Below are 13,814 nucleotides of genomic sequence, written 5' to 3' on the forward strand. Positions count from 1 at the left end.
CACTTGTAAAGGTCGGGTAGTTACCGTAAAAGCTCCGTAAGCGCCGTAAGTGGGATTTTCTGGTTGAAATGATGACTCACCAAACTCCCTTCAAATCGGCTTATAAGAAACGGCGAAACAAAGTTGATTTTATTGTGAAGACGTCATAATTTCCACCTACCATTTTATTCCTTCTCATGGGATGATGATGATAATGATGATGATGATGATGATGATGATGATGATGATGACGACGATGATGATGATGATGATGACGACGATGATGATGATGATGATGATGATGATGATGATTGGCAAGTCATACATGTCACCTTTTCTCAACTTAAGACTTAATGACGCACATGCGGCCCACGTTTTACACGCGAATAAAATCCAAGGTCTCATTTTATTATTTGCTTCAAGGTTTTGTGGTATTTATTACAGTCGTGATAATTTCATCCGATTGAACAATAGCAATATAGTTCAAATTAACAAACGGACCAAATTGTCCCGTTGCGAAGTTTTCTGAATGAAATCGCTTTCAAACAACTAAAGAATTGTATTGTTCCATTTGGCGAAAGATTCTCACCAGTTTTTACATACAAATGGAACTCGGTTACTTCGATAAACGCGTTGAGGCCTGAGAACGAGACTGTTAATTCCCCATGTGTATCGGTAGGTTTGGTTCACGTCAGACTTGCATGGCGGTAACAATATTACTACGACAAGCGCCATCCAGTTCGTTTAGGTAAGTTATTTTTACATCAAACGAAAATGTTCGAGACTTTACAATCCCACATTGTTTTTCCAGTCAAACCGTGACATCTGAATGAAAATTGAAAATATAGTTGAAAAGATATCCCAAATGTAGTTGCCGGATAATTGTTACCGTTTTTTGTAACATTTACTTCGATATAGGCCTCATTCATAAACGGGCGGGTGATTTATTATTCTTTTCGACGTACCGTTGAGTTTCGAACGTAGCGACCCCCGTTACTTTCAGAATTAGCTGGCCTAAGGGGCTGTAACTTTCGGGCACTTAAATTACGTACGAAATGGAAGAAAAATTAATGGTTAACACAACCGCACATATATATTAAGCATAATGTCATCTTAATTCTCTCTTTCCAATTGATTCATTTCCGTTTACTTTGTTAGTAAGAAATAACAAGAAAGTTTATTTTTATGTTTAGCATTGACGGTTGGTAGTATGTATTTGTGGCACAAAGGGCAAAAAAAGAAAGGTCCGAAAATTGATGTTACTTTCGGGGAAGGGGAAGGGGGGACCGAAAATTAACGTTACTGCCAGGGGACTGCTGGGAAAAAAAGGAAATAAGCACTTTAGAAGAGAACTTTACAAAGTCCCCTCCCCTGCCCGGGATCCCCCCCCCCCTCCCACCCCACCTCAGGAGAGGCTGATAATAGGTTCTTAAGGCTAATTTCCATGAAACTAAAAGGTCTACAAACACTCAAATCTTTATTTTTTAAAACGGTAAAAATCTATCAGGTTTTGGTACAGTACAAAATACAACTACATAACAATATTCAGTAACAATAAAAATGTTTCTAAACTACTGAACACCTGTTTTCCATGAATGCCGTGTAGCTAACTTAATCACAGGTATCCCAAGCTGTATGAGCGTTAAAATAAAGACCTTTGTTTTGACCTTTGTAATTTGAGTGTCACGATGAGTGTTACGCAATGGCGTAAATTATAAGGGTTTGTATGGGAATTTACGAACGTGTTTTGGAGTCGGAAAAAAAGGGCATGAATTGGGAAAAAAATGGCTTACCTTGTCTCCTCGGTATCTTGCCAGTGTTTTTGTGCCGTATTTTGGCCATTTCAGCGCGATTTAGTAGGCTTTAGGTTTGCTGATTTCCTCCCTATATATAATCTCTATATATAATCAGCAAACCTAAAACCCACTAAATCGCGCTGAAATGGCCAAAATACGGCACAAAAACACTGGCAAGATACCGAGGAGACAAGGTAAGCCATTTTTTTCCCCAATTCATGCCCTTTATTCTCGATTCCAAAACACGTTCGTAAATTCCCATACAAACCCTTATAATTTACGCCATTGCGTAACACTCATCGTGACACTCAAATTACAAAGGTCAAAACAAAGGTCTTTATTTTAACGCTCATACAGCTTGGGATACCTGTGACTTAATTAACTAAAATGATGGTTTAAACAATTGCTTGAAATGATTTAGAGATTTCACTTGCCTAAGACTGCAGGGTAGACTGTTCCAGAGAGTTGCACCTCTAAAGGCGTGCTCCGTTCAGTAAACATAGAGGATAAGTAGTCAGGAACCAGATCATTAAGAGCTTTGAACACCATCAAAGCTACTTGAATTTGAAGCTGGGCAATCAGGTCTTTCCAACCAAGTTGTTGTAACAAGTACCCTGCGTCAGCAACATAGGAGAAGGAGGTCAAAATGAGAGCAGCACGATTCTGCAGTTTTTGTAATTTTTCTGAAAGGGTTTTGCCCCAATTCCCCCAGACAATACAACAATAATCAAAATGCTACAAAAATGTTGAAGTAATTATTACCAGATAGCATATAAGAGAAAGACCGACCTTCCAAGCAGTGATCAACCACCAAGATGTGTTCCTTGTGGTACATGTAACACGTTTTATGACTTTGTGGAACTATAATAACCGATGGTTACATGTTCAGATTTTTTAATAATTTAGTCTCTACACCAGTGCTACTGAAAAGTGAATCGACTTGGTTAAAATAGTGTAAAGGTCAAAAACAAAACTGTCAAAGGTACCAAAGAAACAAAACAGGAATCGAAAGACTGAAATGTCTCCGTCCTAGATATTTTGTGTACTTTACAATCATAGTCGAACCAAAGTAGCTTTGATCCTAAACCCTTTTGTACAGCTTTTCAAGTTCTTCCTTGAAAGGCCATTTGTCCATTCCAAGATCTTTGCCCATTTTAAGAACTTCCTTGCAAATGCTGTCTGCTCTAGCAACATCGTCAGGACATTTTGTGTACAGAAGTATTGCCAAGCGTGTCTTAATCCAAACCTTCCATTTGTGGTTTCCCTCTATAGTACTATCAGCAACTTCACTTCCTCTTTCAAGCATTCTCTGAGCCTGGTCTAACTCCCCACTCAGTTGGTAACATATTCCAAAGTTTTTAAAGATAGGAATCGCCTCTTTCTGCTCCAATATTTCCATACTTTCCAAAATGCTGATAGCTTCACAGTAGTGCTTTTTAGCCGGGGCAAAATCTTCGATGTACAAGTAAAAATCCCCCATCTCTTTTTGAGCAAATGCAGTCAAAAGATGCTGCCCAAAGTGTTCCTGGCGAAAACGCAAGGCTTCTAAATAGTTAGCGAGAGCCACCTCGTGCCTGGTCTGATCTTTATGAAGTTTTGCATTATGCCCCATCTGTCCAAGAATTCTGGCCTTATCAAAGGCGGCACCATGCTCTTCCCGTTCATAAATGGAGATCGCCTCTTCGAGAAAACGTTGTGCCTCCTCTCTTTGGTCGCGGTCCTGCGAGAGATACCTTCCATAGTGGCTCAAATAGAAGATTTCAGACAGACTTTCTTCCTTAAAAAGTTGACGATGTTCCTCATACAGTTTAGTGGATTGGCGAATCAAGTCTTGTGATTTCTGCGTATTAGCACCACCGTGTTTTCTTGCTTCATGATAAAGAAGAAACAAAATCTCTACTCGATTGGTTACTTTCTCCTGCTTTTGAGCAAAATGTAAAAGACCTTCGAGAAAATCGTCATAAAGCTCAAAGGGGACACAGTATTCTATATACGGTGCTACTCTTTGACATGTACTAACCACATCTTCTAATTCCCGGCAGTTTCTGATTTGCTTCTTGCCAACGGCACTAAGAGAGGACTCAAGATTAAGCCTTTCTTCGTTAAATAAGTCGAACGATTCTTTACATGTGTCTTTACCCCAGTATTTCTTTGAATTCCTCGACATCAAAGACAAGAAATACTCGTGAAAACTCTGTTGGCCATGAGCCAAAATAGGGCGAAACTTGTCTCTTTCCCCCATCTGTTTGGCAAAACCTCTGATAAGTAAGTGAATAAGGTATCGGTTGTGCTGTCTCTGGATCAGGCACCTCTTCTTAAGCTCCTTCAAATGGTTAGCGCAGTTCACACGGCCTAATAATGCATCTGCTGCATTTCTATCAAAAGATCGAACGAACACTGACAAACACACCAACGCATGTTTTAAAGGTTCGTCAAGTTTTTCGAAAGCTATTTCCATCATTCGTTCAAGACCAAGCGTTTTTGTTGGGTTGTTTCCAAGTTCTGTTATAAGTTCTTCGAAAGTGTATTCAGATTCTGATGAAAGAAGAGGCCCTGCTAGTCGAAGTGCAAGTGGAATGCTCTCACAAAGTTCAGCTATCCTCTCTAGCTTGACCTGTGTCTCCTGCCCTGTATGAGACCACAAATCAGCACCATCCTTTAGAACGTCGATACTCTCTTCTGTGTCCAAGGGACCCACTTTGACAGGCTTAATATTTAGGCCTGTTGTGACACTGTCAATGTCCGAACGCCTGGAAGTAATCAAGAACTTAATTTTGCAACCTGAACACGTCCTCATATCTTTTAACAACTTGATGAAAGAACTCCTAGTGTGATCTTCCATAGCATCTTCCGCATTGTCAATGAGAAGTATGAGCTCATATTCAAGGCGTCTGCACCACCCAAGCAAAGCATGCCTGGGGTTCTCACTAGCTTGTTGATGGCCTGGTACACACACATTCAAAATTTCTCTTAACTCGCCATCCAATTCATGCTCATTTTTTTCCATTTCTTCCTTTTTTGAACGTACACCTCTCAAAGAGCAAAACTTGACGATGCGTTGAAACTCGTCATTGAGCCGGTGACCAGCTTGAATAGCAACAGTGGACTTTCCGACTCCTGCTATTCCACTAACAAGTACTCCTGCCACTGCGTGCGCTGTTTTGCTATCATCTGATAGGGCTTGGACAATGCTATCAACCTCCTTTGTGTGGCCGTGTATGTTGGACTCCTCTTCGGGTAGTTCACTTCTAGGTTTGCTTCTGTTCATTTCTTTTAGGAAAGATAAAAACCAACGTTAATAAATGCTCTGGCTATTGCTTGCCAAAACACAGAAAGGTTCGTTTACTGTCACGTACTAGTTTTTTTTTTTTTTTTTATCTCATTTGGTTGTGTTTGTACCAAACCTTGATACATGGATCATCAACAAGAACAATAACAAAACGATTGCAGAAAGAAATGATGAAATTAAATAAACAGAATCATGTTACTACTGAGGAAATTTAAGTTTTTTAAAAAGACCATCAGTTCCGCTCCCAAAGGGCAAGATATCATTGTAAAACAAAATTGAAATCTTATGCAAGTTGCAACGAGAACAAAAATGAGCTGACAAGTAAATCTTACCTTTGTTGGTCAAGTAATCCAGTTTCCTGCTCACCTCTTTTAGTTGCTCTTCAAAAAAATAAGTATTGAATGGTTTAGGGAAAGAAGGAAATACTAACATTATCATAAAAATCATTAAAGCATTTTAAGGTTGTGCAAGTTGAAAAAGTGAAAGAATTTTAACTGTAGCAACAAAATTATCTGCCCATAAAATGATACTCCTGGAAAGTCAATGCTTTTTCATCTACTACTTATCAGCTATTAATTCAGATCACCCAACGATTACTAATTCCTCCCAGGTATATCGTTTAAAGTTGATCAGTTTAAGAAGGAGTGGGATTCGAAATTTCAGATGCATTAAACAAAAATAAAAACGACCTCCACTTAGTTCCAGGACTGAAGGAGTAACCTTCTAAGTTGCTACTGAGTCGCAGGAATGATAAAATCCAAGTTGCCCTCAACAATACCTCTCTTGAATTCGTAAGTGGTTGACAATACGTATCACAAGTTCAAAGAACGTAGAGACAAACAGTTGTAGTATGACCACAAGGCGAAACCATTGCCAGAATTAAAGTAAAGTTTGTTAAATAATTGAACTAGTTTAAAAATGTTTGAATGGAAAACAACATCAATCTCCTAATAATATGATCAAAATTTTTTAAAAGGTCATAACATGCTCTAAAGGAAAGACCCACCTGTCGTTTCATCAAATTTCTGTTCTAACCCTTCAATCTTGTCTTTAATGTTGTCCTCGTCTTTCTTCCACTGCTTAAGAACTTCTTTGTAATGTTCCTCAATATCAGGGTCCATGCACTCAGTCTCCAGGCGGGTGATAGCAGAACCATAACTTGGTCCTCCTAATCTAGCCAGTGCATCCCGGATGTCCTGCCAAAGACTTTTGAATGTAACAGCGTCAACCGAGGCCTTCTCAGCATGGCCATACACAGTATTTCGAAAGCACTTTACACGGACAATGTCCGCTTCACGGGTTAAATCTGTTGGAGGTGGAACTTTGTCCCAAGAGCCAGTTGATACAGGAGGATGTAACCCACAGATGTTTCTCAACAACACATTCAATAACGTGATGTCAAAAGTCGCCGATGATACAGTGGACGCTACCGCGGGGAACAATTTGCTCCACTGAGTTGGATTAAGCACCCTTTTTGCTTTAAGGGACTTCAGTTTAGAGTGGTGACCAGGCAAAGACATGTGAAGGTTGGTTGGAGGGTGGCAGCTATCAAATATGTCTCTCAGGGCCTGGGAACCGACATCTACTAAAAGCCGACACAACCGAGCGTAATTTGTTGTCTCTGGGGTGGACTTTACTGTTGGTGCCGCCATGCAGAAAATCTAGTGTTTAAGCAGGATAAAATAAAATTAACATAACAACCTCTGTGTAAGGGTAACCACAACCTCGTTCCTAAGGTCTCTCCTCTTCACGTCCCCATCTCGCCCCCTGGGACGTGACGAGGAGAGACCCTGGGAACGAAGTTGGGGTAACCGCTATTAAAAGGTAAATATTGACAAAAGAAAAAAAATTATTTGCACATTTTCAGGCAGTCTTCCGCAATTGCTCAAGCTTTGTTCGTAACTCCAATAGTCCTCCACGTATAAAAATCCTTCAACTGGAGTTCATAACAAATCTATGATATTTTATTTATTTATTTTTTTTTTACATTCTGTTTTGTGGTTGTGCTTTTTCATTTAACGCAGCTACTGGAATTGTTCAACTAACTCTCCTCAACAACAAAAAAAGAACTAATCTGATATTTCCTGAAAATGCTTTTAATAAAAATACACTTCAAAGGATCCTAAAAACACCAATATCATATAAAACGTTGCATCGACAAGAATATAGAAGGTCTCAGATTAAGTTACAGGGTGTGAAAAAAATCAAAGGCTCTTATGAACAATCCGTGAATGCAGAGGATACGCAGTGGAACCTGTATTAAACGGCACCGTAATAAGCGGTCACTTGTCAAAGTTCCAAAAATTACTTCCCTTAATTACCGTAATTCTGACCTTTATTAAACGGTCACCTCTATTAAGTGGTCGCGGTCACTATTTACTAACTCCCAACGAGCTGTTTCTATTGTCTTGACCTGTTTTAAACGGTTACTTTGTAAAAGAAAAAGCCAGTTATTTAAACAGAGTCTAACTTAGGCCGCAGCTTGAGACAATTAGTAGGCCTCTAAAGCTTTTGAAAGTGGTTTATTTTAAGTAGATAAATAGTTTTCTAGTCTGGGATGCAACCCTTCTTGTTACCGTCGGCAGGAGATAATGTTTAGATATGATTGTTGGCAAAATTGAAAATGGCTTAGAACGTGGTTTTGTTAAACACCGTCTAAATTGTCTTTTCATAACTGAACCTTAATGTCGTTGCAAATAGCATGCCAGGCAACTGGCAATGCAATTGACCAGCCATACTGGATGTGCGATCATGGCGTAAATGTTTTATTAGACAAGTCTCCATTTGTCGCACACCGGCTGTAACTCGATGTTTACGCGTCCTGGAACTAAACTATTTTACTCTGTCGCTCAAAACAGATATTTCCAACCAAACCTATTGAGTTCCACACTCCCAAATATGAATTCGAAGCTGATTTATTACACGAGATAAGCAAGGTTTCGACCGTGAAAACCCGATCCGATACCGTTCGACGTAGGAATAACGCTTCCTAATACGGATTTGAGTCGGGATTTTATGGGACTTGTCGTAGATGGGTCGATGGATCTTGGGACGCACATCTGGCATCCCCCGCCGACTTTTTTGCAGGGGCGGATGACATCACAAAGAGAAAGAGCCTGGGATCGAGATTGGCCAACTTGTCAAAGGACAAAGAGCCTGATGACATCGAACGCACTCTGTAATCTATGATTATTATTAGTAGTAATTGTATTCCATCGCATTTCAAGACTATTGCTCGATTTCAGTTTCGTGTGTTCTTCATACAACAGAAAATCATCTTCGCAGATCTACTTATCATATCGATTATAGTGAAATTACAAAGTTTCCTAGGAAATTCATGAATCTCTTGATACAAACTTGGAATAAACAACAACTCAAAGTTTCTCAAGGATTTATTTTATTTTTTTTTTTTTCACAGAAAATGGGCCGGAATTTCCGATTTTTGTACAAACTTGGCACAATTACGATTAAGTCGGAAGGGTTGGCAGATATGGCTTGTCTTTATTAATTAAGGTCACGTGACCTCCTTTTTAACAGAATTCTCCATTAAAAGTATTATTTCGAAAGCTTGTAGTCGTTAAATGTTATAAGACTTCTTTTTCAGTAAAATTCTTCATTTCGAAATCTGGTCTTTAGTCTGTTATTAATTTATTCATTTATTCATTTATATATCCCCCCTAATATTTAGTTGACTTCACTCATTGACATGTATTTTTGGACTGACAAATCCTTTTTTTGTAAACATTTTTAACATTAAGAGAATAATAGCTGAGTTAAAATAATGAGATAACAGAGTTAGGTCAAAGTGCTAGTTTAAAGTGCTACTATGACGAAATTCGCGTCTTTCTAATCTGAGCCATTTTAAAACATAAACAAGTAGTCTGTACGTGAAGAAGAATGCTGATTACTATTTTCAAATATCTCTTTTTGTTCCAGAGATATTCAAGTTTTAAAAATACGCAAATTAGCCAAGAGATGGTTCTGGTTTAAAATCTCATTTCAGTTCATACACTGCAAGTTCACCCTGGTAACATTGTACCAGAATGATAGAGATTCTTGTAATAGTACGAAACCATACACCTTTCAGGTGTCATGTAAATGCAATGTGACACTTAAATTTAACTTAAGGTGGCCGAACACAGTTTTCCAGTATACAGGTGTTGGTAAACATTATTTGAAAACTACGTAGTTCTGAGTACTCGAAATTAGCCTGGTGCAAGATTAACTAAGAAGGAATAAATTTTGATCCTTCTTGTTGAGCAAGGTGCCGTTGCCATGGCAACGCAGCAAGCTATTAACCGTCCACAAATAATGGTTTTCCTCAATTTTTTGAAAATGCACTCGTTAGATTTTTTCCATTTTTTGTATGCAGAAAAACTCATAAAATACTGACATAGAGACGCTGCTTTCATGTTATTTTAACAGAGAGATCTCCTGTAAATGTTGTTTTTGCACTTTCATGATTTTTAGAAATACCCTCTGTTAAATTTTGGTTTTGTTAGTAGGCGAATTACGCTTTTAGGGAACTACTGTTGTGTCAAATTTTACAAAATTCTAACGAGCGGTTCCTTAGAAAAGGGTTTATTTCCATTAAAAAAAACCAGTCACAATTTTTTGGTCAAATGCGCATGCGTGGCATTAAATTAGCTTTCTCAGCCAAGAAGAAAAGCCCGCAAAAAGGCTTATTTCTTTGTGAACTCACTTTCTTTGTTCGGTGATAAATGAAGGATTCACAGATGAAAAACTGAGTTATTTTAAGAACAAAACTCACCTTTGTGACCCATTTAGTATAAAATCGAGGGATCGATAGTATTACCACAACCCTAGCGATGCTCAATAGCATCATAAACAGAATCTGTAAAGTGTGCGCAAACTGTGTTCGGCCACCTTAAACTTGAATTGAACTCACACTGTCACATAGTGCTCCCAGAAATTGTAGCGTATTTATCAATATGTAGCATATTGTATTCAAGGAAACTGGTTTTGTTCATCCCTGGTTGTGGATGGCGTTTTAACAGTAAAAAGCATCACTCCCAGATGCTTGTCTGGTAAAATCAGTCATGTTAGATCCAATCTGATAAGTCAATCAAAGTGGCCCAATACCAGTTGAATCATTTTTTTCGCCCAACTTTTCAAACCTTTGCTTTGCATGTGCATAGATTGATGCAAGCTTTACCAAAACATATACATGTCTCTTGACACCTCCGTCCTTCTGTGAAAGGTGAATTGTTCCATCAATTTCAACTTAGATCGATTACAGAACAGGACGTAAAACATCAAGTAGTAAAGCATCGATTTGAACCATCGTTGCACCAAGGGGTAAATAAATTCTAAATTCCCGGTTCCCAGTTCAGACATTTTTAACTCACAAATTGCGCATGCACAGTGAACCATAATTAATTAATGAGTGATCATAATGGAAATGGTACTTGCTCAGACGTTCCATTGTTCTTTTGGACACTTGATGAGCTGTAAACTTATAATTTAAGGACGGTGTCTACTTTTGCTACTGCGCATACGTTCTTCGCATCTCGAGATACTAGGATTTCCCGTGGGTGGTGCCTACTAATACAGGGATATTTTTGCGTGGTTTATTACCATGCGAAGGAAGCAGAAATCAGCAAGTGTTCTTGGTATCCAAAATGAAAAATGGGGATCACCATGCATTTTTCAGAGATAATAAAGCTTCAATTTGGAAAAAAAAACAACATACATTGTTCTGTATTTTACAGCTTTTTAGAATAATGGTTCCTTAATTATCTCTTAAAAATGCATAGTTATCCCCAATTTCTTTTTTGGAGTTCAATAGCCCTTGCTAAGATCTGCTTTTCCCGCATAGTCATAAACCGCACAAAAACACTTCTTTCAGTATTAGTAGGCACCGTCCTTAAACAAGTTCCTTAATCATTCCAGCATTGGTCTTTGTATTACAGTACATGTACCAGTATTCACCATCAGCTGCCATCACAAGATAAAAAATGAGGAGAAAAATCAATGCAACGAATAAATTTCTCTAGCTAGAAAATAGAACCTAGTAGAGGTGTTGTCAGCTTAAATCCTCCCATTTACCACAACTTTATTTTGGGAAAGCTAATTTTCAAAAGTTTGACTTCAACACGTGGAGCTGCACGTTCAACGTTCAAACATGTGAGTGCTCTTCAAGGCATTTAAAGAGCAAGTTGCTAAGTATTTTCACAAGTTACAAACAGGATTGAAAGACAAAGAAATTAGTCAATAAGGGATCAGTCAAAAAATATAGGGTGGGGTGGGCCGGAGCATTTGGGAATGTGGTGGATAAAAGAACACACGGTCCACCCCCTCCTTTAGTCACAAAACTGACTGTCCCACCCCTTTATGAAGGTTGAAAAATACATGAGCCACCCCCTATTAAACATGGTTTTTTGGGTTGCATAATCCAAGGAAACCACACTTTGTGTATGACAAAATCATAAACCTCCAGCCTTGCCTCATGAGGAATTAAATTTGGCAACATAAATTGCTTAACGGTACATCGCTATCACTGTCACTCCAACTGCTGGAAGCCAGTTTCACAAGGGGACTATTGACATAATTGGAAGTATCACTCCCAATTTCCTCCAGACACAATCTTCACTTGCTTCTCACAAAGCCACTTATGTCTTAATTACCAGTGAATACGTTGCCTGTTCTAAAATAGGATAACCCACCCCCCATAGGTAGCTGAAAATTGAATGACCCACCCCTTACCAAGGGTTCAAAAACTGATGAACCATCCCCTCTCTGCTCCGGCACACCCCACCCTATACTTTTTGACCAGTCCCTGAACACTCTCTAGCTCATTAAAAAAAAAAAAAAAAGAAAATTGCGAAGAAGTCCACATGGTTCCTGGAACTGGTCACCTATCCAAGTCATAACCCTACAGAGCAGGGCTTAACTTTGCTGATGGGACTGATGCTGACACATTCACCTTTATTGTCACAATCGATTGTTGTCATGCAACCATTCCCCACGACCATAACAACTCCTGAAGTGCCAGTGAAAATGACATTCTTGCGTATAAAAGTAGGCAGACTCGAAAGTACGAAACAAAATTTGCTGCTTGCAGTTTGCTCTGATTAAAATTCATGTGGGGTGCGATTTCATTTTAAAACTTCTCCTACATATGTATTAACGATGGATGAACAAAACAGGCATTACAAATACATCAAAAAAGAGCGGTTTCTAGAATTTGCAATGAGGCACGCTACAAAAGTACATTTTTTTATGATTGCCAACAAAAACAAGGAAATAAATATTTCGGCCCATTGCACAGCCACCCTGCATTCACAAGTTGGCTCATAGAGCCCTTTCATTAATAGTCTTGTCTCTCTGCTCAAAGTTTTGCGAACATTTTGCTTGGCAATCTGACACCTATGCAAGTAATACAGAGCACACACTATAGGGCACTATAGTCAAAAACTTATCGGCAACTTTTCTGACTTTTCCCAGAACTTTGAACTCATTGATTTTCTTTTGTGGATACTTTTGGTGACTTTATATTGCCAACATTCAAATCAACAAAGTGATCTTGAAAATCCATTTTAGGCAATTCTTGAGCGAACTCTTTTTGTTCCAAATGTTGAGTATGTGCAGTCATGCAATCAGTGTCACATAAATTTCTTGAATCGTCTCTCCTGAATCTCTAGTGAGAAGATTGCCATACCTTTAGCCAGAGGAAAGGGAACTCTGACAGAAGGGAAGCTTTGCCAAGGTGGATCAGAAGCAAAATTTTTGGCTAAATATGAATACATTAACTACACCCCCACAGACTTGCCCATGCATGTAATTGTATATTTTGCAGGCCCAAGTAAATTTTGTGTTATATGTTGATCAACGTTAGCAGGCAGTAGAAATGCAAAAAAAAATAATTTATCAATGTTCAGCAAAACAATTGATTTCCTTAAGTGTCTGCAGTGTATGTAAAACGTCTATTCTTAATTATTCCATTAGGCATGTGGTCGAAGCCACAATTTCAACTCTTACCACAAGCTCGATCGATCCCTACGGTTATTAAAAATTTAAAATACCAGTCGTCAAATTTGCCCATCTCTCAATGTCGACTCCCATTTTGTGGATCTTTTATTGGAAATGTTTCTTTCTTTTACTTTCGATTGCATTTAAGCTACCAAGATTCAATCCAAAGAATATATGAATCTGAGGGACTGCTAATGTTGTATTTCAAACTGGAGTGTAAACACAAAACTCACCTGTATTCGTTGAAAAGATTCACTGGAACGTAAGAAAACGAGTGGATATGTTCACTCACTATGAAAAACACCCACGGCAGTCGACTTGCCGCCTGAGATTCCTCGAAAGCCAATTCATTTGTAGGATTCCGAGAAAACTGCATGATAAACATGACGGAAGTGATTGCCTAGCTCCTAGGCCTCTCTCCGTTTCGCCTCGTTTACGTCATCGAAACGAATCGATCGTGGGGGCCCCAGAGAGGCAGGGTGGCCATGGACTCCGGACTACGGATTGGGTATAAATTTAAAGACGGACTGAGGTATGAAAAGATGACTAAAGAGAAAAGAAGGAGGCGACTTGTCAGGCGGTGGGGAATTCAGATGCTTGCCGGAAAAGACGTCAACCATCAGTCAGGCGCGGAATCGTCTCATTTCACGCGCAACTACCTCAGCGTCAAGCTAACGACCTGTTGTTTGGCATATGCGTAATTTAGCGAAAACATTGAACTCTGCAGAATATTGTGAACCCTTTAATTTATTCTTTTT

The 13,814-nt window shown here is 38.9% G+C and overlaps 1 protein-coding gene across 7 annotated transcripts in view; it reads right to left on the reverse strand.

Annotated features, from left to right (window-relative positions):
• Positions 1-2,508: 2,508 nt before the first annotated feature.
• The window catches only part of LOC146451276 (uncharacterized), a 106,812-nt gene continuing 95,506 nt past the window's right edge, over positions 2,509-13,814 (reverse strand). For 3 of the 7 annotated variants that reach the window (XM_085099390.1, XM_085099391.1, XM_085099389.1), the window contains 2 exons: positions 5,397-5,444; positions 2,509-5,045 (listed from right to left, as the gene is read on the reverse strand). In XM_085099390.1, coding sequence (XP_084955516.1) covers positions 2,857-5,045; positions 5,397-5,444 — 2,237 coding nt within the window. In that variant the 3' untranslated portion in view covers positions 2,509-2,856. Of the gene's footprint in view, positions 5,046-5,396; positions 5,445-6,070; positions 6,726-13,289; positions 13,449-13,814 lie in introns of those variants that run through there. The other 4 variants (XM_085099395.1, XM_085099394.1, XM_085099396.1 and 1 more) reach the window with 4 other exon arrangements.

Source organism: Pavona decussata, unplaced genomic scaffold (genome assembly GCF_977016875.1).
Source record: "Pavona decussata unplaced genomic scaffold, jaPavDecu1.1 SCAFFOLD_391, whole genome shotgun sequence".
Taxonomy (NCBI): domain Eukaryota; kingdom Metazoa; phylum Cnidaria; class Anthozoa; order Scleractinia; family Agariciidae; genus Pavona; species Pavona decussata.